General features: G+C 44.3%; 1 protein-coding gene across 4 annotated transcripts in view; it reads right to left on the bottom strand.

The window, feature by feature from the left end:
• Positions 1-26240, bottom strand: part of Raf (serine/threonine kinase raf oncogene) — a 315639-nt gene that overhangs the window by 36253 nt on the left and 253146 nt on the right. For all 4 annotated transcript variants that reach the window (XM_075896231.1, XM_037424899.2, XM_037424900.2 and 1 more), the window contains 3 exons: positions 11083-11225; positions 9755-9872; positions 1987-2071 (listed from right to left, as the gene is read on the bottom strand). In XM_075896231.1, coding sequence (XP_075752346.1) covers positions 1987-2071; positions 9755-9872; positions 11083-11225 — 346 coding nt within the window. The remainder of the gene's footprint in view (positions 1-1986; positions 2072-9754; positions 9873-11082; positions 11226-26240) is intronic.

The raw sequence follows: 26240 nt of genomic DNA, 5'->3' as shown, positions 1-26240 counted from the left end.
ACCAATCAAGAAGGGTGTAAGGCAGGGGGGACACAATTTCCCCAATGCTATTTGCCGCGTGCTTACAGGAGGTTTTCAGAAGCCTAGAATGGGAACAGTTAGGGATAAGAGTCAATGGAGAATACCTTAGTAACCTGCGCTTTGCCGATGACATTGCATTGCTGAGTAACTCAGGGGACGAATTGCAACTGATGATTACGGAGTTAGACAAGGAGAGCAGAAAGGTGGGTCTTAAAATTAATCTGCAGAAAACGAAAGTAATGTACAACAACCTCGGAAAAGAGCAGCGCTTCGAGATAGGTAATAGTGCACTTGAAGTTGTAAAAGACTATGTCTACTTAGGGCAGGTAATAACCGCAGAGCCGAACCACGAGATTGAAGTAACTAGAAGAATAAGAATGGGGTGGAGCACATTTGGCAAGCACTCTCAAATTATGACAGGTAGTTTGCCACTATCCCTCAAGAGGAAGGTATATAACAGCTGTATCTTGCCGGTACTTAGCTACGGAGCAGAAACCTGGAGACTTACAAAGAGGGTTCAGCTTAAATTGAGGACGACGCAGCGAGCAATGGAAAGAAAAATGGTAGGTGTAACCTTAAGAGACAAGAAGAGAGCAGAGTGGATTAGGGAACAAACGGGGGTTAAGGATATCATAGCTGAAATCAAGAAGAAGAAATGGACATGGGCAGGGCATGTAGCGCGTAGACAGGATAACCGCTGGTCATTAAGGGTAACTGACTGGATTCCCAGAGAAGGGAAGCGGGTTAGGGGGAGACAGAAGGTTAGGTGGGCAGATGAGATTAAGAAGTTTGCGGGTATAAATTGGCAGCAGCAAGCACAGGACCAGGTTAACTGGCGGAACATGGGAGAGGCCTTTGTCCTGCAGTGGACGTAGTCAGGCTGATGATGATGATGATGATGACTATAAGCAAAGAGGTTTCTCCTGCATTCGACAGATGACACTCTGCACCAAAAGATGCAACTTCTAAATTTTGATTGATGTCCTCCGAGCTTGCGCTGCTTACAACTTTTTAGCATGGTTGTTAAACTATGCTTTGACTTTTACTGCATCATTATTTCGTGATATAATGGCTTGACATACCGTTGTTTCGATAGTCAATGGCACTGGTTATCATACCAAAAGAAAATGAATAGATACATGAAAAAATTTTTTCTTCTTTGCTTTTTCAAGAACCAAGTTGGAGGGTGGGTTCATTATGCGAGTGGGTTTGTTACGCGAGTAAATACGGCACTTCTTTGCAGTTTCCCTACATATGTACAGTGGACTCTCAGGAAATGGAAATTTGTTAAGCAAAACTGCTGCTTAAGTGGAACAACTGTGTGATTGGTTTCGAACTTGAATGCTGCGACCCACCTCACCTCTTAGTAAACAGAACTTCTGTTAAATGGAAAACATTTTCTCGGTCCCTTCAGGTTTCGTTAAACGAGAGTCTACTGCACTTTTTTTGTCGACATCTACAATTTCCTGAGCAATGACATTTTGAACAAAGGCAGCTTTACGGAAGCGGAACTGAAATTATGAGCATACAATAAAAACTGGAGTTATGTTTTTGCACCTGAGCTACTTATCGGCACCTATCCCACTTCCTACTCAGGGCCTATTCTGGTTCCAGATACCTATACAAATGCCACTAATTAACGCACACTACCAAAAGGGTACACTAACATAAAAAATGCTGTTTTGAGGAAAAGGCAGAGATTACGCAGGGGTACATGTGCAAGTTCTGCCAACGTGTAGAAAAAAAAAAAGAACAAAAAATTATTTTTAAAACCGTGAGTGCCCAGGTACAATATATTTTCAGAGAGAGAAAGATTTTTTTCTATCAGGTGATTGCCACATTTGAGTTTTTTTAACCAACAGAAGTCTCATCTCCACTTTATGCGATCAACATGCTTTGGGATCAAAGCCTGTTCCTCATCAACTGGGTGGTCCAGTGGGCAGGGCAATCTCAATAAACTCTCACCGTAAGACGGAGACCTCGTTCTTGAAAGCCTGCAGCTGTGCAGGTGTTGGGTTTGTCACATTCAGCTTCTTGAGAGCAACGTGCCCTGAAAAGCAAAATAAAACACCACAAGACACAAGGTCAGCAAACACCTCCGAAGCAGAGAGGCACGTGTGAATTGTAAATTTTGGCTTCAAAGTGAATACAAAGTGAATAGTGATTTGGCCGAACAATTTCAAATCCAATTCAATACAGTGTAGACCACTTATAACGTAACCGCTTATAGTGCAGAACTGCTTACAATGTGGTCTTTTTATACTTCCACTTACCTGCCCATAGAACCCCATGTATACCCATACCGCTTATTGTGCAGTCCCCAAAGATGGAAGACCGGTAATGATGCGGTTGCCGGAAATTGTTGGTGACAAATGCGGTAGCGAGTGTGCTTCTGAAAGGAGGCCCGCTGGGTGCGCCGCTGGGGAGCGAACAACGAGGCTGTTACGGAGAAGGAGGGGACACGGAGTGAACGAACAAAGGGCAGAGGGAAGAAAAAGAAAAGAAGACCGTGGGACATTGCACGGGCTCGACGAGTAAGGGAAGAGGACGGTTGCCTTGGTGACTAATAGGCCTTTGCACCGGCGCCGACGCGGCTACAGCGTACTACGTCGGTAGCGTAGCTTCGGCCGCCGCCGCTCAACGTGGCACGTGCGATCCCGTCCTTATTGACTGCATGCGCTTAACGGTTTCCTGTCGGGAAAGACATCGTCGTTATCGAGCTAACAACAAATATCGCTTTTGCTTCCTCGTCCGCAAATTGAAAACCTTTTACGGTTTTATGACGCGAGCTTTCACTTTTGCTGCTAGTGCGCTTTCGTACCTAAGCTTGGCGAGTTGTCGTCATTGCTGATCTTCCGGCCCCGAACACAAACTTCGTATCATGCATGCCGTTCTTGGTTCACAGCTAGTGCAAAGTTTTTTTACGCCGAACCTTCATGTTTTGGACACAATTAACGCGACAACATACCAAACGGCAAGCTAGGCCTAATCGGCGTTGGTTGCGCTTCGATCGATAGCGATAGCGTGAATCTGAGGTACAGTTTGGTACCGAATCAACGAAACTCTTTGCGGTGGCCACACTTGACGGGAAGGGATACATATCGTTAATGAAAACGAGGGCGGCACGTGTAGCACTCAAATATTAGTGGTTCGCGATTCGATTACGATGTCTTAAATCGTTTGTGCGCCCATGAAATCAAATGGATGGCATCTTTCAATGCATGCAATTCTGGACGTGATTCGACATAGTTTTTATGTAATGCGCATAATAAAGGTGGTCTAGTAGTCTGCGAATTTCCACGATGGTGCTTTCATTTGTTAAACTCCTCCACCCTTTCGCGTTCATTTCGTTGGCAACGCGTGTCTTCCGGCATTGAATTCTTTTAACATTAAGATTTTTAAATGTTACCAAGCACGCATCGCACGTTTCGATTTTCGGACATGCGAAGCTGCATGTTCAACACGTTTTGAGCAAGTGTGGCCCTTGAAAAAGGTTATTTTGGTTATACAGTTAAACCTGCTTATAACAAACCTTCATATAACGAATTCCTTTATATAACAAAGTTTTTCTATTTTCCACCGTTGCTCCATAGAAACACATGTATTTGCGACCTCTATGTAACAAAGTAACAGCGAGAAACAACCTTGATTTAACGAATTTTCCCCACGGACAATCTAGGAATTATGTTCCGCGTTTTGTCATTTTGGTACTAGCATGAATATTCCGCGGCTGCCTCGCCGCCGACGAACGCCGCACCAGGCGAGAGCGAGTGCTCATTATTGCGCGCGTTGAGCGCGATGTGGGCAGGCGGCTTGCACACCATGAGTCAACGTTGCCGCCACCCGCCACTCTAATCGCCGCGGGCGCACGTACGTGCAGGTGTGCCTCCCCCCCTCCCCCACTGTAAATCAAAATAAAAAAATAGTAAAATTAACCGAATAGTTTTCCGCGGTACGCCGTGCATGCGCGCATGGCATGGTCCCCGACAACGTTCAGCTATGCTTTTTCTTTTATTGCGACATGAGAATTATATCGACAGTCTCAGCTGGTTTTTTACCGGCGCCGCAGCCGTCATTCACTGTATATGTATAAAAATCTATATGTAGCCTGCGCTCGGCGCTCAGCTTGTCATGATGCACCGGCCCGCACTAATTACCCACGCGTATTTTGCCCGGCGAAGTGGAGGGGGATTGATGCTTGTACGCTGCGCTTATCTTTTGTCGGGGAGAATCGGGCACCTCCGAACTTGGCCGGAACGAATGCATTTAGTTGCAAGGCGCACAAAGCTCACTTTGCTCGATAGACAGGTGCCGTTTGCAAAAACAGTGCGCTTTTCGAACACAGCAAAGTAACAACTGAGGTATTTGTTAGTTCGCACTAATATCTGTACCCGTGATTACGTTTCGTGCATCGTTTTTGTTTAAACAGCACGTTATACCCGGCGACAACTTTCTGTGGCAGCACAGCCAAGGCTACGGAGCCGAAGCACGCTTGTCTTACTGCGCCACAGCATGTAGTCCCTCAACGAAAATGTTTGTATACTGTTCTGGGTAACTAAGATATTACCATTCGTCACTTACATTTTTCGCGGATTTATTTTTTAATTAGTGAATAAAAACGTTGCGCAGTAGAAAAAATTTCGTTTCACGCTCTCTCAGGTTTTTTGGGGGGTTTTCGGCTTCCGTCGCCTTTTTACCTCACCGCATTCCTCACTGTCAAAGATGGCGTCCGCCGGTTACAGCTCGTCAACGTCGCTTACGGAGGAAACACCGCCGCGTGCCGCGAGTCCACCAGCTGCGCAGCTGTACCAGGCGTTGTCAAATCAAAAGCTGTCCGTACAGGCCAAGAAGGTGGCGTACAACGTTTACGTGCAAGTAAGAAAAAGCAGCGAAACGTGAGCAAACGCAGCGAAACACGAGCAGCGAAACCTGCAGCGAAACGCGAGCAAACGCGAGCCGAAACGCGAGCAATTTATAATAATTGTGACACGAGCCGAGTTTCACTGCATTCGCCGCGCTTCGCTGCAGATTACATGCTTCATTTTTGTTGTTTATTCTTCCAGAGCCATATACTACCTTGACGAAACCTGGGTCAACGCCGGACACACAAAGGATAAAGTATGCGCTGGTGAAATCGAAACCGAAACACCCGTCGAAGCGGTCGGACTACTTGGCGCAGTAGCACGTGTGCATAGGCTCCGCCCACGTAGCCTTGGCCGTGCTGCCACAGAAAGTTGTCGCCGGGTATAGATGTCGAGCAGTAAACATTGTTCGCTCTTGTCCTGTGTATGTTGTTTTCGCGTATCATTTGTGCTTGAGCAGCGCACTGCATGCTCGGATTTGCTTACCATTAGTTCTCAGCGTTACATTCCAAGTTGTGATTGCTTTACCCTTGCGGCGAAATTGTGACTTTACTTAATTTCGGAAAACCATGTCGTTACCACCGAGGGGTTGATGGAAACTCGCTAAGACCACGGTGACGACGGATCTACGCAGGTCGACTCATCACGCGCTTTCGTCTTTCGTCAGGTTGCGAGTTCGCAAGCTGGTAGCTTTCGCGATTAGTCGATTAGTTCTGGCAACACGAGGGCGCGTTGAATGCAATGCAATGAACGCGATAGCAAAAAAATAACTATAATGTTATAAGAAGCAAGGCTGGCAGCCAACTCTTTTGGATCTGATACCTCGTAACTCCTACAAAACGCTGGTGCGAGCTAAAATGGCCGCTTCAGGGTGAAGTGCTTTTTTCATACCATCCCTTTGCGTAGAAACCGCACTGATACTCGCCGAGATAGCAAGCGCGCCAGTGATCGCGACCACCCTTAAAATACAAGTTCATTATTGCTGCTTGAGCGATCCCACCCCCCCTCCTCCCCGCATTGTTTCACGCTTGTTCAAGACATGTGGTTTACTTTGAACATTCGACGGCAGTTTTAACACATGGGAAATGTTATCTTATGCACTTTCCAGGCGATAGGAATGGGCCGACTCATCTGTCCTCTGTGAGCGCTCTTGCGCATTTACCCGCTCGTGAAAGTTACTACGCGCGGTGGCATGTAATCAATCTCGACTTGTTAAGAAACATGGCAACAACAGCAAAAACCCACTAAGAGTGTCCATATAATGAATCACAATAATAACGCAGTTTTTTTTTACTGTAAAGTAAGTGTTTTGGGTTAGCCGTGCCTTCAGTCCCCCTTTTGTTTCATTCGCACATTTATTTTCCGAACTTTCATACTGAACCTGCATATAACGAAATCCCCTTTATAGCTAATTTTTCTGGGATTCTATCGATTTCGTTATATCCAGGTTTAACTGTGCAGAACAACTCATAGGGTGGATATTCACGACTCCCGCGACTTACGTTATAAGCGGTCTATGCTACATATATGTATATATATATATATATATCTATATACATATAGCACATTACAATATAGAAAAATATTTGTCGTGACCCTTTAAACCAGCACAATATTGTTTAAATTGAGACAAGGCATCAGCAAATGTCATTCTTTTTGGTTCAAAAGAAGTGGAAGAAACTTTGTGTAGAAGCAGGATTTGACTTTTGGAAGAAAGAAAAGGGTAACGTGTAAAATATGCTGCGTTGTGAAATTTGCTATACTTGAAGCATATAAGCCGGTATAACAAAGATGTTAAATTTAGAAATGATTACAGTATATCCTCGTTACGACAGACCTGCTTACAACTGACATTTGAATACTACATACTCACTCGCGGCATTATGCCGACCTCTCTATTTGCTCCATTGATTGCGCTTCGTTCACTACAGGTACAACCCACATTCAGATATAATTGACCAAAATATAAGGTCAAGGTGGTCAGGACTTTTTTGCAGCAGACTTTTCAACCACCGACATCGTAATTTCTATAACTACTGACTTCAAACGTAGCTTGGCATGATTCGGGACGGAAACAGCACCACGGATGTCGACATATCGATTCAAGAACGATGGCCTCCGATTTCCGATCTATTAATGATTATAGTTACGCGGAGCTACGCCAACGAAAAACAGACACGCAGTGTGCTTGGTTTTGCATGTTGGGACTCTGATGTGTGAAATTGTTGGCCACTGCCACCACTGTTTTGAGAGGTCGGTGCATGGCGAGATTGGCCGGCGCCCACGACCTATGCCCAAGATGCCTATTCGCAGTTCCAAGGAGCCAGCGGCCAATGTAATTCATTGCTTGCGACGAACCACATTACGCCCTCGCTTTTGCATATCCAATAGCATGATGCCCTTGCCCACCAAGTTCAGGGCCGAGTTAAGCCTACCTAAGATTTGGAGCAGAAAGCGCAGCTGCGATGTGCTTGGCTGCGGCATTCAATGTTTCAAAATACGAAATGCTCAATCAGGAGTACAAAGATTTGTCCAGCAGTGGTCTTTGTCTCAAGATCCGAAGTGTTGATAAGCAGAACCTTCTCGCCGAGTCACTTGGTTCGCGACGCGCATGTGTGATGTTATCAACGAGTGCAGCGCGTGAATATTATCTGATGACTGAACATCTGCTTGCCGCTGCCTTAACTAAGGCATAATTGTAGCCGAAATTGTCGTCGACCCGTGAACACATAACGAGTGTGAAAACGTCACAAGTAGCGCAATTTTAGAAAGCGACGACCTCGTGACGCACAAGAAGCACACGACGCTCTGCCGAAGGCGTATCTGGAACGAGCAACAGATGAGCAAGGCACACTAGAGCAATACAGCAGAAACAGCCAATCGGAGGCCTCGAAAGGAATTTCAAACATTTCTTTTGGACACGGAATGCTTTTTACGAAATACATTTACGACGAGCCCGAAATGGAAGTGGGTAGTTGTGTCGTTGCAAAGCTTGAAGCTTTTTCTTTTTTCTGCGACTTCCCCGATGATTTTCAACACCGCGGCATATGCAAATACCTATTTATAGCACTTTTACATAGTTTTAAGTGAAGATATTTTGGAATCACAAAAAAAGGGGCTACAGAAACAGTGACTTTCAAACAAAAACCTATGTTTTATGCTTTATTGAGTATAAATTTGTATACGACTTGTAATTCCTTTCAGTTATAACATACACATTCAGTGTTTCCATAAAAGTCTGTTGTAACAGTTCTTGAATTTTACATACTCCTTTTACAACAGATCAAAACACTTTTCTCTATAGAGGTCTGTCGTATTGAGGTTATACCGCAGTCGTTGATGTGAAGGTAATATGCTCATTTAGCTTTAAAATGGGGTTTCACAGCAGTGCAGATTTTCTCTAGATCAGAGTACCGTATTTACTCGCATAATGAACGCACTTTTTTTCTCGAAAAATTGGAGCAAAGTTGGGGGTCCGTTTATTTGCGCGACAAATTTTATGAACACTTTTTTGGGATGAGCAAAAAATGCTATAATGCAAGAAAAAAAAAATTTTAGGTCACATAGCTTTTTGCAATTGACTACGTGTACACTGTTTGAAAACAGCTTCCTTGTTGCACTTCACTCATCTTCGGTAGCTGATGGCACTACTTTCTGCAAGCTGTTTCCGGGCCACCCACGCATGCCATAAAAGCGTTTCATGGCTACTTCTTCACGCAATCTACAACCACAACAGTGGTATATGCTGTGATCTTGAGAGGCACCCAGAAGCGTGCACTATGACACAATTTCCCTGCGACGACGCCCTCGAGACTGCAGCAAGTAACCAACATTGCAGCAAGCTACCAACGAAGCATCAAAACAAACCACTGATAACAAGATTAATAACAAAATACCGCCAACGCCTCGTTGTCCACATGAGAAGTTACTGTAGAAAAGGTAGCCTATATCTTGCGTTCCTCGAAGTAGGCGCAGTTAACAAACACGAAAAGCCAATTGCAATCGAAGCGAGAACAGTAGCTGCCACCATGTTGCAGCTTTTTCTGGACGACAAGCAATTTTTTTTCAGGTGCGATGGTGGCGAATGGCCCTTCGCGACAGCCATGGCGACAGCGAATCCTGTCGTCGTCGCTCGAAAATTGCGTGCATGCGGTTGGGCCTTTAAGCTTCATATTTGCAGGAAGTGATTGTCGGTTGGCGCGGGCAGTTTCGTGACATTCTCTCACTATGTGCTTGTCAGCTACGATGTCTCTACATTTGCACCATTTGTTAATGCAGCTGTGATACATAAATAATTAAAACAGATTGGGGACGTGCTGAGTACAGATAGAAAGAAAAACTATATGGTGCGCAACAGCGGGCGACGGAAGAGGGGGGGGGGGGGGAGCCAAGGTGGCCAGCATAATAATAAAAAACGCAAGAGAGCCAACGGGCAAGGAGGCAACATGTGTCGGTTTGCGGAACTGCAGCGGATGATTGTAGGGGGTGCGTTTATTACGCAGGAAGGAAAAAATCCAAATTTTGACAACTGAAACGGGGGTGCGTTTATTATATGAGTGCGTTCATTATGCGAGTAAATACGGTATTCATGATAATACATAGCACACCTTCACTACAGTGGCAGGGGGGGGGGGGGGGGGGGGGTTACATGCAGTCTAAGTTTGTTCATTTACTTCAAAAGCTTCAAAATTTGAAAAACTTAAATTCGAGTTAAAGTGAATTTGAATACTGTAATATTCGTCTGAATATTCAAAGTGCCCAAATATTTGCACATGCGTAATGTTGAGCTTACACAAACAGTGACATGCAAAGGATCAGTGGCACTGTTTATGTTAGCGAGACGTCGAGTGGCATTAGACTGAAGGACATACCGTGCCAGTGCCCCCTGTAGACAGTACCAAAGGAGCCTGAGCCTATACGTGGTCCTGTGAGTATTTCGTCAGGCATGATCTCCCAGTCCTCAATGGACTCTCGTGCAGGCTTCTGCTGCTGCAGAAAGAACAGGCGGCAGACACCAGTCAATGCAACATGAATACCTAGTTATCAGAATTTTCTCACAAAGCTCTAGGGCGTGTGACATAGGACCTTTTACGGGACATACAGTGCTTTTCTTTCACCTGATGCCACCCCTTGGTAAGAGTATGCACAAACGAGCAGCTCTCATTGGAAAAGTGAAAACAGTATGTGAAATTTTCGTTTAGGGTGACCACTTGGGGATCTCAAAACATATACTTTTGAAAATGAAATAGCACACAGAAACAGTACAAAATAATTTTTTATGTGTTTTTCTATTCACATTTCTCCAAACAGGTGACTAGATATAAGAAAATTACTCCTAACCTTATTTGTACAACTACCCCATGTCATTATTGCCTACCAAAACAGAAATACAGTAAAAGCTCGTTAATTCAATCATGGTTAATTTGAACTGATGCCCTCGTCCCAGCGCAGCGCCGTGTGTTCCTATGGGGAAAAACTCCAGATAATTCAAACACGTCGGTATCCACGACAGTTGATTCAAACTGGGAGTCCCCTGGTTTTGGTCGTTCAGTGATCATATGTTGCAAAAGCAAACCAACCTAAATTTAGAGCTGCAAAATGACGAAACAACCGCATTTCTCAGCAGATGAAATTTCAGATGCTGCATTGGACCTCCTGGACAAGCAACAAACAATGCTCATGGGGGTCGCGATGAAATAAACGCAAGCAAATGAAAATCAGTGATTGATGTTGAATAAACCTTATTCTGGTTCTGAGAACACATAGGGGAGACCTCAATTACATTTAATTTTGACTGCCTTAACTCCACCATGTAAATAACACATTTTGGAGCATAAATTGCATCACATATTTCAACATTAAAGCTCATTGCTCGCATAAATGCATGCCAGTATTTGTTTTTGGCATGTCATTGACTGATGAATAAATCCTGTTCCTCCCATGATGAATGAAATCTCCTGCCACAAACATGTAGCACCTAGTTTGTGATAACTGGTCCAGAGGCGGCTTCTTTGGGTTCCGCCCACGCAGCGTGCAGCAATGTTTGTGCATTTTCACGCCCAGCCACTAGTTCGCACTCCGCATAATTCAAACAATTTTATAGTCTCCTCTTGAGTATGAATTAACGAGCTTTCATTGCACTACAAGATCAGTAAAACGGAAAAAAAGACTGGCTCAGCAGGTGGCTAGACACACTTACAGTGATGGCCTTTTTGGAGCTTTCGTCAGCAGACCGTGCCCGCGGTCGGCATGTCTTGTGAGCACTTGTAGGCGAACCTTGAGCACTTTGTGTCCTCGTTGGGCTACCACTGGGACTTGATGAACTCTGAGGAGGTGCCAGACCTGCTCCAGCCGCAAGGTATGAAGGTGGTGTTACTCCAATGAACACTTCACAATGCAATCTCCGTAGCCTTAATGATTCTCTCCCCTATCAACCTTGTGGCAATGAGGCAAACATATGCCTTGCAAAGCACCCAAACCCGGTACTTTCTGGCCAGCAGCATTGTATCTCAACTGAGTACACTTCAATGACCATGTTGACATAGATCTACATCTTGGTTAAAAGGCTTTGAGTGCTTCTGTGACACTGTACCACGCACACAGCTTTGAGGCATCAGTGCAAAATAGTAAGCGTACCAAGCATATCAAACTTAGCAAACTTTTTTTATTGGGGCTGTATTTTCAATTTTTTCACATTTTTTTTCCTTTAGAGCACATCAAAACAGCATGGATATAGTTCAGTACTATGTAGTGTAACCAACAGAAAAAATTTTTCGTAAAAACCTGTATAGTTTGCATTAATATCGGTTGTGAACTCCAAAAATATTGCAGGGAACAATACCAGGATGCTTGCACAGCCACCATCAAATATTTTTTTGGCACTGGGGACATTTTTTACGAACAAAATTTTCTATTCCATGCACTTCCAATGTACCCACATAACATATAAAAAGCCCAGACAAAGCAATAATATAGACCAAGCATGCATGTTGAATCTCTCAAGGAATGAGGACATATAATATTGAAGCCTTGTTTGATAGACATTAGCACTTTTTGATAAAAAAGTTATCTTGAGATTGGAGTTTTTTTTTATTATTTCATTTTTGAAAATGGGCTTTCTTGAAAAAGATTGCTTTTTTAGCTGTCTGTTTTTAAACTGCTTGTAGGAAAAGTATCTCTGGCAGAAATATAGTAAAGGCTTTTCCTAAATGCAGTACAGTTCTGAAGTGTCTGTGCAAAACAGCAAACATGTCAAGGTGCATCAAACAGCAAAATTTTTTATTTGGACCATGTTTGCCATTCTTTCAACATTTTTTCCCTTTAGAGAACAACATCAAAGCAGCATGGATATAATTTAAAGTATTGCATAATAAAACAAAGAGAAAATAATTATCACCACAATTTGCACAATTTGTGTTAAATTCTGCATGAGATCCAAAAATATTGAGAACAGGAAGAACAGGATGCCCAGGCAGCCACTCATATATATATATATATATATATATATATATATATATATATATATATATATATATATATATATTGTACGCCAGGAACGTTTTTGGCAAATAAAATTTTTGGTTCCGTGCGCTTCCGAGGTGCCCACATAACATATAAAGAACCCAGAAAAAACAAGGATATACTAGATTGGATATATGCTCGTTCAATATTTCATGAAATCACCCAATAGTTTTCGACATGGTTCAGATCACACTGAAGAAGACCACTATGCTATTGCAAGTAACAGGATGATAAATCACACAGTTAGCACTATGAAAATAGATGATAGATAAGAAACATTGGATGAAATGTCATTAATAAGAATAGCAAAAGGCCTAGAAGTATGTCCTGGAGTACACCAGATGTTATGGAAGACCAATTAGACAAAAATAAATCAGCAAAGTAAACTGCACACAATTAGTTGATAATATGCATATCTAGCATTAATCCTGCTGATCTAAATTAAACAGTAAAGAAAAAAGTTAGGGGTTCAGGAATTTGCAAAATGTTTTTTTATGCAATCGAGAAACTGCATTTCTAAACAGTTTGATGTCTAGATATGAATTGATATCATTAGTGAAACATTTACCTGTGTTTTGCATAATCATCCTCTCTAAAATAGAACATTTGTTATTTTGCACGTCGTCCTGTACTTTTTGATTCTTTGTATCGTGATTTTTCTTGTGCTTTTTGAGAATATCATGAGGAAGCGCTTTCTTCGAGACGAGCTCGAGCTGATTTGATTGATGTGTGTGGTTTAACGTCCCAAAACTACCATATGATTATGAGAGACGCCGTAGTGGAGGACTCCGGAAATTTTGACCACCAGGGGTTCTTTAACGTGCGCCCAAATCTGAGCACACAAGCCTACAGCATTTTCGCCTCCATCGAAAATGCAGCCGCCGCAACGGGGATTTGATCCCGTGACCTGCAGGTCAGCAGCCGAGTACCTTAGCCACTAGACCACCGTGGCAGGGCGAGACGACCTCGAGCTGGCACACACTAATGATTATCTCTACAGATGAGAAAGTTACACAAATTATGATGACACGTTCAGTTCACAAAGAGTCGGTTGACTGCGCTCATAACATGAATATGCCCCAACTCACTCTACTCTCTACGCTAGTTAATGTTTGTTAGGATGATATATGACTAGTTGACACACGTGTGCATTCTTTCCCGATATCCAGTTTGCATAGGCACGTGTGAGACCTTCCCAGGTCTTCTGTGTTTTTCTATGAGCAAATGCTTGCCCTTAGCTGGATAGCCTTTTGTTTAGAGAAGCAGCGAACACCCTTTCTGCTGGCATGTGCTTATGCTGTTGCACAGTATAAGCCTCATTGTGTTTGCAACCATATTATGCAACTTGCAACAGCTTTACCTTATACAGTAGAGTCTCGATGATACGATTACGGCTAATGGGAATTCCGCGATAGGAATTTTAACGTTGCTTCGGATGGTCCACATTATATGAAATAAGCCGTGATTCGGTGTTATACGAACGGTTTCCCCAGCCACCGCAGATGATACGAATGCACGTTTGGTCGCAGCATGCGAGTGGCGCAGCACGCCTTGTCTGTGGGAGGAAGGCCCGTTAACACTTGGCCTCAAAGGGAGCAAATGCGGCGAAACTCTCCTCAAATGCAGCGAAACTCTCCTCTTGGTCTCAAAGGGAGCAAATGCGGCGAAACTCTCCAGAACTGCCCTCGCTTCGCTGCCGGAAAAGTGGCCAGAAAACATTGCCGCGACGCTGACGCGGTCCGAGACCAATTTCTCCGCCACGTGATAGTAGATTATCTTTCTGCAACAGCTTTGGGTACACCGGCTGTACTAGCACTCAAACCACGCGATGTAAACAACCAATTGTACATCACACATTGCGGCAAAGGCGTGGGCGGTGGCTCGTGTTGGTGTAATCGCGAACTACCCACGCAGCGTGACAAAGCTCACGGTCTTAAGACGTGTTCATCGAGAGCCTGGTTAGAATTAAGATCACTGAGAACACTGGAAGTAAAAAAAGGTGCTGCAACAGCAGCGGGTCGACATGCCCTACCGTGTCTCGCTTTTGCATTGCCAGCTGAATCTGTCCCCGTCACTGCCAGTGCATCTGCTCGTGTCGCTTCTTTTGGCATAACTCTCAAAGGAACATTTGTGAAGGTGTAAAACGTTTCTTTTCAAAGCTTTGCATGCATAACTAGAACTCTGTATAAATTTGAATGCCCAGGAATAAATTCTCAGGCGGCGCCAGTAGTGGTGGCATGTGTATAAGGGGCAGGACGAATGTGAACCTTTCTGATGGGCACGTATGTGGTTTTGTGCCCGCTCTGGCCTTTTCCCTTCAATTTCCCAGTGTGCACCCTCCAGAACTTATTTTTTCGTGTTAACCTCGCGGCACTAGAACTAGAACTCGGTATGGATTTGAATGCCCAGGAATGAATTCTCAAGCGGCGACAGTAGTGGTGGCATGTGTTTGAGGGGCAGAACAAATTTGAACATTTCCGACGGGCACGAATGTGGTTTTGTAGAAGCTGTAGCATTTTCGCTTGAATTTTCCAGTGTGAATACTCCAGGACTAACATTTCTCAGGTCGACTTTGTGGTGCATTTTTCGGTCGTTTAAACGGTGAAGCGAGTGCATTAACAATAAGCCGCTCTCACTCTCTTTGATGCAAAGTGTGAATGAGCATGAGTGACAAATACGTGGCACTTTATTGAGAGGCAGTGAAACCAGGAAAGTTCAAAAGGGCATCGACTTCTTTTCAACAAGAAGTTGTTTACCTTAATAAATTCCTTGTCATCTTCATGACCAGCTTTACCTTTTTTTTGATTTATACGAATACAGGATGAGGTGAATATTTTGTGTACTCCCTTTGAATTCGTATCACCGAGATTCTACTGTATTGACTTTTCTGCACGATGGGTGTTGTGTAATACCACCTAAGATAGAAAGCGTGTCGTATTTAAGATAAGATGCTCATGGAAGTGTCTGGCTCTCTGACGTCACTGTTATGTTCTTTTTTAGCTTATAAGGCTACCCCAAGTGGGCGGTGGGGTCATTTCGTTGTATTGAAAGTTGCAATAAACATGTGTGTGTGTTGGCTAGCTGGCTACAGAGTCACTGAAGATACAACAATGGGGTGAGTCTCAATGGCACCCAAAGATGAATGTGCATGCAAAGAAAGACATATTCAGGCAAGGTGAGGTAAGGGTCAACTATATCAAATGAGAAACTACTGACAAATGAACACAAAATTATATGCAGGTCAGTGCACTCCAGGAAATCAAACACTAAAGACAGTGTTCATAGATAAAGGAGTACTAAAATGAATAAGATGTGCATAAAAACATGGAGCAGACCATAACATCGAGGACAGTTTGACGAGATAAAAAAAATACACCAACTTGAAGCACGTTTACAAACAGGAGGTTTACCTCATGCTGAAATCTTGGATTAGAACAAATTTTCACACAGTCGCAAATCTATACAGAAGACTCGGGGGCTTGCAAGTATCTGCCAAACCAGCTATCCGGTTAAACCGGAGAAAAGTGAATCCGGCCTTGAAAGCCAGTTATCCAAATTTAAAGAAACGGGAATTCTGCTTATCCAGTTTGAATGAATGTACATTCAGTTATTCGAATATTTGGAAGCGAATATTTAGTCTCGCTAAGAGCTTATTCGAAATTTAAGTGCTATTGGATACGTACAGACACAACATGCGCAGCTCATTCATTCATTATTGACGTTATTCATTATTGACATTATTGACCTTGCAAAGACCTCCCGTTTCTCAACTGTGCATGCACTTTCGCACCCTGTGAATATTCATCATTAACAGAATGTTTGTGAATGGGTAATCACTAGCTACCTTTCAAGAAGCACTATCACTATTGACTCATGTAATGTCTGCACATTCGGACAAATGAACAATGTGAGAAGGTCAATAAAAGCACATATCGGACTTGTACAAATGGTTGCAATGTTTCCTACAAACACGAGAATCCAATAAAAATGAATACTTATGCCAACATTACAAAATGAAAATCCGATTATTCGATCAAGCGAATATCACGGTATTATTAACCGATAACCAACTGAATATCCAGTCAATCCGGTTATCCAGTTTTCCAAATCGAATAACCGATGAATCAAATAACCGAATAACCGGTTTTGCCGCAAAACCAGTTTAATGTTGATGCCCTACTAGACTCTCATGAAATGGAACCTGAAGGAACTGGTAAAATATGTTCTGTTTAGCAGTTCTGTTTACTGAGAGATGAACAAGACTGCAGGACACAAGACCAAAACCAATCTTGCCAGATGATGATGATGATATATGTTGTTTAATGGCGCAAGGGCCATTGATGGCCAAAGAGCGCCAGGAGATGATATCGGAACGGAGCAATGGTTATGTTAAATGGCTGTAAAAGGGCCTAAGTTTCTGGGCTGTAAAAATGCGTAAGACATATATTTATTAAAATCATGAAAGTGAAGTGGAGCATGCCTGGTGAGAATGAGTTCTAAGTAATCATGACACCATAGAATAGGAGTGTTATATTAGCACCGATGCCTCGCCAGCGCCTTTGGTCCCAAGGGCTGGGAGACAGGTGCTCTCTTTGGATGTAGCATCCGCAGCAGCAGCCTCCTTTCAGAGGCCGTGCTACCGATCACTTGAGTGGATAACATGGAAAGTATTTACTTCCTCTAAGAATGCATTCAATGCATTATATTTAAAAAGAGGTTCGCAACCAATAAACATAGCTGGATGAAGGGGTATGTGTTCCTTGAATGCTAGTGGAAAATGTTTTTTTCCTGTAAGCCTCTAGCTCAGAGCATTCAAGGAGTATGTGGAGTACGGTAATTGGACGGCTACATCTGTGACAGCTGGATGGGTCACCACCGGATAAAAGGTGTGTTCACATGCTGTGTGTGTGTCCTATTCTAAGCCGACTGAGACTGACCTCTGTACGGCCCGTTTTCGACGTGGGTGGCCAGTTACCGAGGAATGGTTTGATCAAGTGTAACTTGTTATGAGTTTGTAGATCCCATAACTTCTGCCAGTAAGCCCTGAGCTTTTTCCGTATGTTCGGTTTTAGGTCCATTATAGGGACAACAACTGAAGAGTTGGCAGTGCTTCCGTTGATTGACGTGGCGAGCTGGTCAGCCAACACATTTCCTTCGATCTCGCGGTGTCCTGGCACCCCGCACACGACGATATGTTGCTTGGAAGCATAGGCCGCGCAGAATATTGAATAGAGGGATATAATTACTGGGTTTCTGGTTTTTTTTTAGATTTTTCAACGCTTTTACGACACTCAGGGAGTCTGTGTATATAACTATGCGCGTATTCAATTCTTTGATGTGTTTAACGGCTACAAATAACGCGTAAGCCTCAGCTGTAAAAATGCTTGTGCTGGTGGGCAGAACGCCGGCATCCGAGAAGGATGGGCCGACCGCCGCATAGGACACGCCAGTATGGAACTTGGATGCATCAGTATAATATTCTGGACAATCATATTTATGTTGCAGCTCTAAGAAATACATTCGAATGTGTATGGGGGAGGCATGCTTTGTGACAGCTACGAAAGATGTGTCACAGTCTATAACCTGCCACTGCCATGGCGGGAGCTGCGGAGCGATGGGCTGAGGTGGTATTCAAGCAGTGGGACATCTGTTTCTTCAGCTAGGTCTCTAACACGCAGTGAGAAAGGGCGTGCCATTACGGGCCGATTTCAAAAAAAGTTGAGCGCTGGACAGGTCGTTGATGGTGGAATATGCGGGCTGCTCACTGTTCGCATTTACTTTAAGGAAATATATGAAGGAAGAATATGTTCTCTGCAGATGGAGTGACCACTCGTCCGATTCTACATAAAGGCTTTAAACTGGGCTTGTTTCAAAGGCGCCTGTGGACAGGCGGATGCCTTGATGATGAACAGGGCCCAATATTTTCAGAGCGCTTGGCGTGGCAAAGTGATAGACTATTGCCCCATACTCAAGGCGTGAGCGTATAAGGCTTCTATACAGATTCATGAGACACTTTCTGTCGCTGCCCCACGTTGTTCGTGACAGCACCTTTAGGATATTCATTGTTTTCAAGCATTTATTTTTAAGATGTTTTATGTGCAGTGCAAAGGTTAACTTCACATCTATAATTATGCCTAGGAACTTATGTTCTGTGTTTACGGGTAGACGCTCACCCTTGACGACCGCTTCAGGATCAGGGTGCCAGCCTCTTTTTCGTGAAAAAAAGAACACAGGTGCTTTTCTGTGCGCTCAGTTTGAACCCGTTTTCATCAGCCCATTTAGATACCTTGTTAAGGGCAAGCTGAACCTGTCACTCACAGATCCCAAGAGAGCACGATTGAAAACCTATCTGCACATCGTCGACATATGTTGAATAAAAGATATTACGTGGGATTTACAGGCGGAGAGAATTTATTTTTATAATAAAGAGCGTACAGCTGAGCACCCCACCCTGTGGCACTCCGGTTTCCTGTCCAAATGTTCGGGACAGAACATTGCTCACTCTAACACAAAATGTATGATCCGACAGATAGCTTTCAATGACGCTGAACATATTACCATGTATTCCTATGTGTGAGAGGTCTCTCAATATTCCAAACCTCCACGTAGTATCGCAGGCCTTCTCCATGTCGCGGAACACAGATAAGAAAAACTGATTATGAACAAAAGCCTCACGTATGTGTGCCTCGATACTCGATACGTATAAGATGGTCGGTGGTAGATCAGCCCTCTCTAAACCCGCACTGGTATGGGTCAAGCGATTTGTTTGTTTCTTGAGCGGCAATTAATCATTTTTTCAAATAGTTTGCAGAGGCAGCTTGTTAACGCTATAGGTCTGTAACTTGATACAATAGAGGGATCCTTTCCCTGCTTCTAAATTGGAATTATAACAGCCTCCTTCAAGGAGGAGGGGATCACACCTGAAAATCATATGCAATTATAAAGAGAGAGGAGGGTTTTTTTAGTTTCGGATGGTAGTTCCTTCAGCATTGCGTACATTACGTTGTCAGAACCTGGGGTAGATGTATTACAGCAGCTGAGTGCTGTTCGCAGTTCTGCTAAGCAGAATGGTTCGTTATATGCCTCATTTCTTGCAGATTTTCTTTCTAACTTTTGTTTTTCTATTCATGCTTTGTAATTCTGGAAGGTTTCGGAGTAGTGTGAGGAGCTCGATACGTGTTCGAAATGTGTGCCAAGAAAGTTGGCTTGATCCTCCAAGCTTTTCCCGAGGCTATTTACTCATGGCAGGGAATACGTTTGTTGGCCCTTAATTTTCTTTACCTTATTCCACACTTTTCCCCCATCTGTGTATGAGTTGATACTCGATATACACTTTGTCCAGCTCTCTCGTCTAGCTTCTCGACGCGTTTTCCTTGCCTGCGACTTGACCTGCTTGAAATTTTCCAGGTTTTCTGCTGTTAGAGAATCGCGAAGCAACGCGCATGTTTTGTTTTGAGTGGTTCGTGCTTTCCTGCATGCGTCGTTCCACCATGGGACTCGCCGTTTAGAAGACATGTTGCTCGTTTTGGCAATACATTTCGATGCAGCATCAAGTACAAAAGCTGTAAAGTACGTGACAGCGCCATCTATGGTCAGGGCAGGCAGCTCAGTCCATGTCATGTGTGTAAGAGTTCTATACCTCTCAATCAGCCAAGTCAATCTTCCATCGAGGAACCTGCAGGGGTAGTTGATCTTTGTTCGGCGCACTCAGGATGATTGGGAAATGGTCACTCCCAAAAGGGTTCTTAAGAACGTTACACTTAGAAACAGGTAAAAGGGACGGTGATGAAATGCTAAGATCTATGGAGGAGTACGTGTTGTTTGCAAGGCTAAAATACGTAGGCTCCTTTATATTTAAAAAACATAAACTAGAAGAAAAAAGGAGCTGTTCAGTGAGGCGTCCTCGTGCATCGCAGTGAGCATCGCCCCACAGGACATTGTGTGCATTAAAATCACCTAGAATCAGAAACGGCTCTGGGAGTTCATCTATTAATGATTCTAGATCACGTCTGTGTAGCTGTTGATGCGGTGGTATGTACACAGAGCATATGGTAATCAGTTTATTAAAAAGTACAGCTCGAATGGCCACTGCCTCAGGGGCCGTTTGGAGCTTCAAATGCTGGCATGATGTACTTGGATCAGCTACAATGGCCACACCGCCAGATGGTATGACAGCATTCTCCCGGTCTTTTCGGAAAATAATATATTGCCGTAGGATGTCCTTGTGTTTGGGAGTTGAGTGCGTTTCCTGTACACATAGCACTTTTGCGTTAAACTTACTGAGAAGTTCTTGGACGTTATCTAAATTTTTAAGTATTCCTCTTACGTTCCACTGTATGATTTTGTCCATAGGGGAAAAAAGAAAAAAGTGCTGTGTGCAGAGAAGACGGAGATTAGCTCATTTTACAAGGCCTTTGTCAGGTCCTGTAATCGGCGTTTTGTCCTTTTTGGGGTGGTCGAGAGAAGCTCGCCCCTCCTTCGGCGCTTCCTGCGCCGTTTGGCTTGAACTGGTGTCCATAGCCTCTTGCGCGGCACTGGACGCCCGCTCTACAGAGTGATCTGTGCATCGCTTAGACTTCGCCTCGATCGACGAAGTCTTTGTCCCCACCGAGCTGGAGGTCGATGAGGCCCCCTTGGCCTCGTGATTGCCCTGGCTGCTGCCAGAGCTTGTAGAGGTCACTGGTGTGGGCAGGCTAAATGTGGGCAGGGCAGCGCTGGCTGCTCCTGCCATAGGGGCTTGTGGCGTTGGCCTCGGCTTGCTAGGCGTGGTCCGGGCAACTGCAAAGGGCCTTTGTGGTGCCGCCCCTCGTTGCACCACTTCGGCGAAAGGTGTTTTTAGTGCCATGACGACGAGATCCGTTGTCTTGCTTCCCTGAATGTGATATTTTTCTTAACTTTTATAGTTATTATTTCTTTTTCTTTTTTCCAGGCTGGGCACGCTCTGGAGTATCAGGGGTGACTACCTTCGCAGTTAGCACAGAGGACCTCGTCATGACTACATTGATCAGCACTGTGGCCGGTTGTGCCACACTTAGCACACATCAGCTGCCCTCGGCAGCTCTGGGATGCATGGCCAAATCGCTGGCATTTCAAACAACGCCTCGGGTTTGGAATGAAGGGTCGGACATGGAGTTTTATATAGCCAGTTTGGAGAGTCTCAGGTAAAGTGGTTGAGTTGAAGGTGAGTATCAAGTGCTTTGTTGCTATTTCGTTGTTGTTACGTCTGATTTTGATGCGCTGGACATGAATTACACCTTGGTCCTTCCATCCATCAAGGAGCTCTTCTTCACTCAGTGTCATCAAATCTTCGTCCGATACCACGCCCTTCACTGTATTCATGGTACGGTGTGCGCTCACAGAGACGGAGATGTTACCAAAGGCTACAAGGTATGAGAGTTTATTGTACTGTTCCTTGTCTTTTAATTCGAGAAGCAAATCTTCACTTGCCATCTTCGCGGCCTTATAACCGGTTCCAATGGTCTCTCTCAAGCACTTGGCCACAAGGAAGGGTGAGATGGCTCTAGCTTTTGTAGATGATTGTTTGCAGTGGAGGACATGGTATTTTGGGAAAGTTTCTCTGTTTTTGGGCCAAAGTAGTGAAGTTGCGTCAGTGCATACCCTTTTCAAGGCAAGATCAGTTAGAGAGGGGGTCGAGGATCCCATGGGAAAATGTGGATTTTTCGGTAACGGCGCCTACCACCCACTACGGAGTCCAACAAGGCGACGTGGCAGAGCATGTGGACATGTCTGCGCAACGCCAGCAGTACGTAGTTACTATAACCCAATATGGTTTACCCTAGTTTGAATAGCCACAAAAGGTTAACCCTTGCCGCCAGGAAAAAGAGAAGTAAATTGAAGAGAGGAGAGAACAAGATTGAAGGTGAGAGGGAAAGACGAAGATGAAGAGAGGGAGAGACAGGAAAAGGCGACTGCCGGTTTACCCTGAGTGGGTCAGCCCAGGGGTGCCGTCTACGTGAAGCCGGGGCCAAAGGGGTGTGTTGCCGCCACTAGGGGGCCTTAAAGGTCCAATCACCCAGCATTGGCTCAACCCCCAGGATCCGCTTTTCCCTGGACACGGCTCAGCCACGCACGGCTAAACGTGGGAGGGAGTCGAAACTCCCCCGTCAGCTCGGGTTTGTGGTGTGGCTACACATCAAACGCCTGCTTGCACAGACGCCCCTGCGGGGGAAAAGTATCTTGCCAGGAGCAACTGTTCTGTATAACAGACTTCGACTTACTGAGGAACTACTGTACTTCGAAGAAATCTGTGTCGGATCCCCTTGCAGCTTTATGACAGGTACCCTCGGTACCTTGTGGCAGTGTACCCTCTGTAGCTTTGTAATGAGTACACTTAGTGGCTTCCTAATATGTACCGTTACTAGCTCCATGGTGAGTACCCTTGGTAGCTTGTTGATGTGTACTACTCTTAGCATGTTCATGATGGGTACACTTGGCAGCTTTGTGATAGGTATCCATAGTAGGTCCTCGATGGGTGCAACTATGTGAGGGGTTCTTTCACTAGCTTCATGATGAGTCAACTGATCATAATTTTTTTATTCCTTTTGAACCTTCCTCAACTTTTCTCAGAACTGATGTCTTGTAGTTTCCCAAGCATGTATAATGAAACATGAGTGACCAAGGTTGACCATGATGTAGTACAATACTGGATCTATGTGGCTCCATACTGCGTTGCCTATTCTGACTTGAACATGCAGCTTTTTGGACACACAGAGCCTTGCTTGGCCTTCTTCTGTTTCTATACCACACACTACACGCAAGAGAAAAAAAACACATACACCTTTACTCACTGTTTCCCAGCACTGCAGCGAGGTTGTAGATATAAACTCATATAGTGTGTTAATGTGGGCTTGTTGGTACATGCTGAACTTCAGATGAACAGCACAACAAGACAAAGAAAGAAGAAGGAACAGAACCAAGTTCCGGCTGACAACAAGAAGCTTCACTTCGTCACAGTGGAATATGTACTCTAAAGAAAAGAACAAAATGCACAAAAACACACAATGACAGCTCTTTTACAAGAACATGCGCGAAGATTACATTGGACGGTCTAGATAGTTATGCTTTTTCTTGAGCACGTCTATGGAAGCCATGCTAACATCTCCGGCTGACAACAAAAAGCTTCACTTCGTCACAGTGGAATATGTACTCTAAAAAAAAGAACAAAATGCACAAAAACACACGATGACAGCTCTTTTACAAGAACATGCGCGAAGATTACATTGGACGGTCTAGATAGTTATGCTTTTTCTTGAGCAGGTCTATGGAAGCCATGCTAACATCTGATAGTCGGACTGTGCAGGTGCTTCGCTATGTGGATGAGTTATTGATTACCTCCAAGTGCTCCATGTTGTCCATTAGAGGGGAACAAGTGCAGTGCATTCTGAAGTAATTTATTTCAACAGTGGAATTATTTATACTGACATAAACAGCCCACCGGTGGCCACCTCAGCTTCCTCGACTTACAGCTGACCCTGCACCTCTGGCACCTGTGCTAGAAGTACTCACCCTGATTAGAAAGTAACCTTTGCCATTTTATTCCGGCCATTCAAACGTCATCAAATGGGGCACTGCTATGTTAGCCTTCCGGAATGCTGGCAACTGATCCCCTTGCATCAAATACAGTGAAACCTTAGTGATATGAAACTTGCAGGGTCACTAAAAACATTCCTATCATTCAACACTCGTATCACCAGAAAACATGGAAAATCAGTATGCAACAAAGGAAAGTTGCTATAAGCTTTTATCCATGGCTTCTGTGGGCTGCAGCAATGTCACAAATAGCCCTGAATAATTATCAATAACATTCTTAGATGTCAACAATCATACTTGCATTCGTAAATTTACGGCGTGTACGCCCGTGAGAGGTTATTGACCAGATGCATTGCAACACGTGAAAGCTAGTAGTCCCTTCACAATCTCTGTATGCTTTTTCGCACGGCAGTACAGTGCCCTGGCGAAAATACCTTAAGAAGCGCTTTCCATACCCTTGATCCCCTTTATGAAAGACTTATCAAGGAGAAATTCTTCTATTTTATATGAGGTGCCTCTTATAAGCAGGGTACATTGCTCTTGTGTTGTGATCAATCCCTATTTTAGTGTAGGCACACTGGTGCCTGTCATACCCATTTGTCTCCTACAAAAAGAAGAGATTTGAGTGTAGAGTAATTTAAAACCAGCTGAGTTGGCATGCGTGCACATCCCTAACAACTGTGGATGTTGATGCTGCTAGCCTACAAGACCACTTACTTTCGCTTCTCGTCCACCTTTTCTAAAATGAATTGCGAGGACATGGCTTACATCGACATGGCAGTCATTTTTAACGACAGTATGAGCCTGCCTCGAGCACAGCAGCACGGGTCGACTTGTTAAGATGAAAAAAAAAAAAAAAACACAATGTTACGCCAATGCCATTTGCAATATAAACACGAAGGCGCATTAAAGCCTCCAAGATTGGCAAGAAAATTCTCTGAGGCCATGCCGCAGCACGCATATCCTCGTTGGGCTCCTGTGCCCGTGCGTGATAACCATGTTTTCCGCGACAGCGCAGGCTTCTGCATGCTAGCGTACACTCTTATCAAATGTTACAGGTGATAACTAGCTAGCAACAACCGTACTCCATTACACTGGATGCCTTGGTTGGGACAACAGAAAAATTCATATCAGCCCGAAATTTGTATGAGCCGCAATCGTATAACCGAGGTTCCACTGTAAGTGATAGTGTAAGTTATTAAATTGACAGAGGCAGGATTTCCTGCATCAGTGCTGTACAGTTTGTGTGAAGTCCTTCTAAAAGACATTCGCATGTTAAAATCTGCGAACGACCGTTACATACCGTATTTACTCGTGTAATGAACGCACTCACATAATAAGCGCACTTCCGACTTCAGTAATCTAAATCTGGATTCCCCCCCCCCCCCCCCCCGTAATAAATGCATCCTCTACATTCATCGGCTGCAGTCACGCTAATTGACACCTGGCGCCTCCTCGTTGGTTCTCTTTCGTTCTTTATTACTTCTCGGACCCCCCTCAACCACCTCGATTCGCTCCCCCCCCCCCCCCCCCCCCTCCGTTGCCGCGCCCCTACTGCTTTTCTTTCTATGTGTGGGCGGCTGGGGACAGCTTGCAAAAGACAGCACCATCAACCACCGGATGAGTCAAGTGCAACAAAGAAGCTGTTTCCAAACAGTGTACGCGTATGTAAATCGCGAAAAGTTAAGCGACCTAACTTCTTTTTTTTTTTTTTTGCACTACCGCATTTTTTTCCTTCTCCCGAAAAAGTTTTCATAAAGTTTACCTTGCATAATGAACGCACCTCCAACCAACTTTGCTCCGATTTTTCAAGAAAAAGAGTGCGTTCATTGCGTGAGTTTATACGGTAGTTCAATGTAATAATATGTCTGTCATGCCATACATTCACACTGCATTCCATCAACTAAAAAAGGTTTGCAGTTCGAGTGAAGGTATCGGTCGTGTTCAGCACACCGAACAAACTGAGTGGATTGGGCAGAAAAGCGAGCGAGCAAGATGCTGCTCAAAACTCGTGCTTCAAAGAAGCATGCACGACAGATTGTCAAATGCCCATGGTGAGTGCAGTATGACCTACCCTTCTCTTGTAGAAAATCGTACACAGGGCAAACGGGCCATTGTCTAAACTAGGTGTAGGCAACCAGTGATGCGCAGGCCCCATTTAGCCCACAAGGCAGTATTATGTGGCCCGACGTCAGAACCTCTCCCCTAGTCTCTTCCCATCTTAAGGCTAGCAGGACATTTGCAACCTCAAGTGTGGTTAGACATCACTTCCATTTGGCATGGTGC

Source organism: Rhipicephalus microplus, chromosome 5 (genome assembly GCF_043290135.1).
Source record: "Rhipicephalus microplus isolate Deutch F79 chromosome 5, USDA_Rmic, whole genome shotgun sequence".
Taxonomy (NCBI): Eukaryota; Metazoa; Arthropoda; class Arachnida; order Ixodida; family Ixodidae; genus Rhipicephalus; species Rhipicephalus microplus.
The sequence above is the reverse complement of the archived record's forward strand: the minus strand, read 5'-3'. Positions and strand labels throughout refer to the sequence as shown.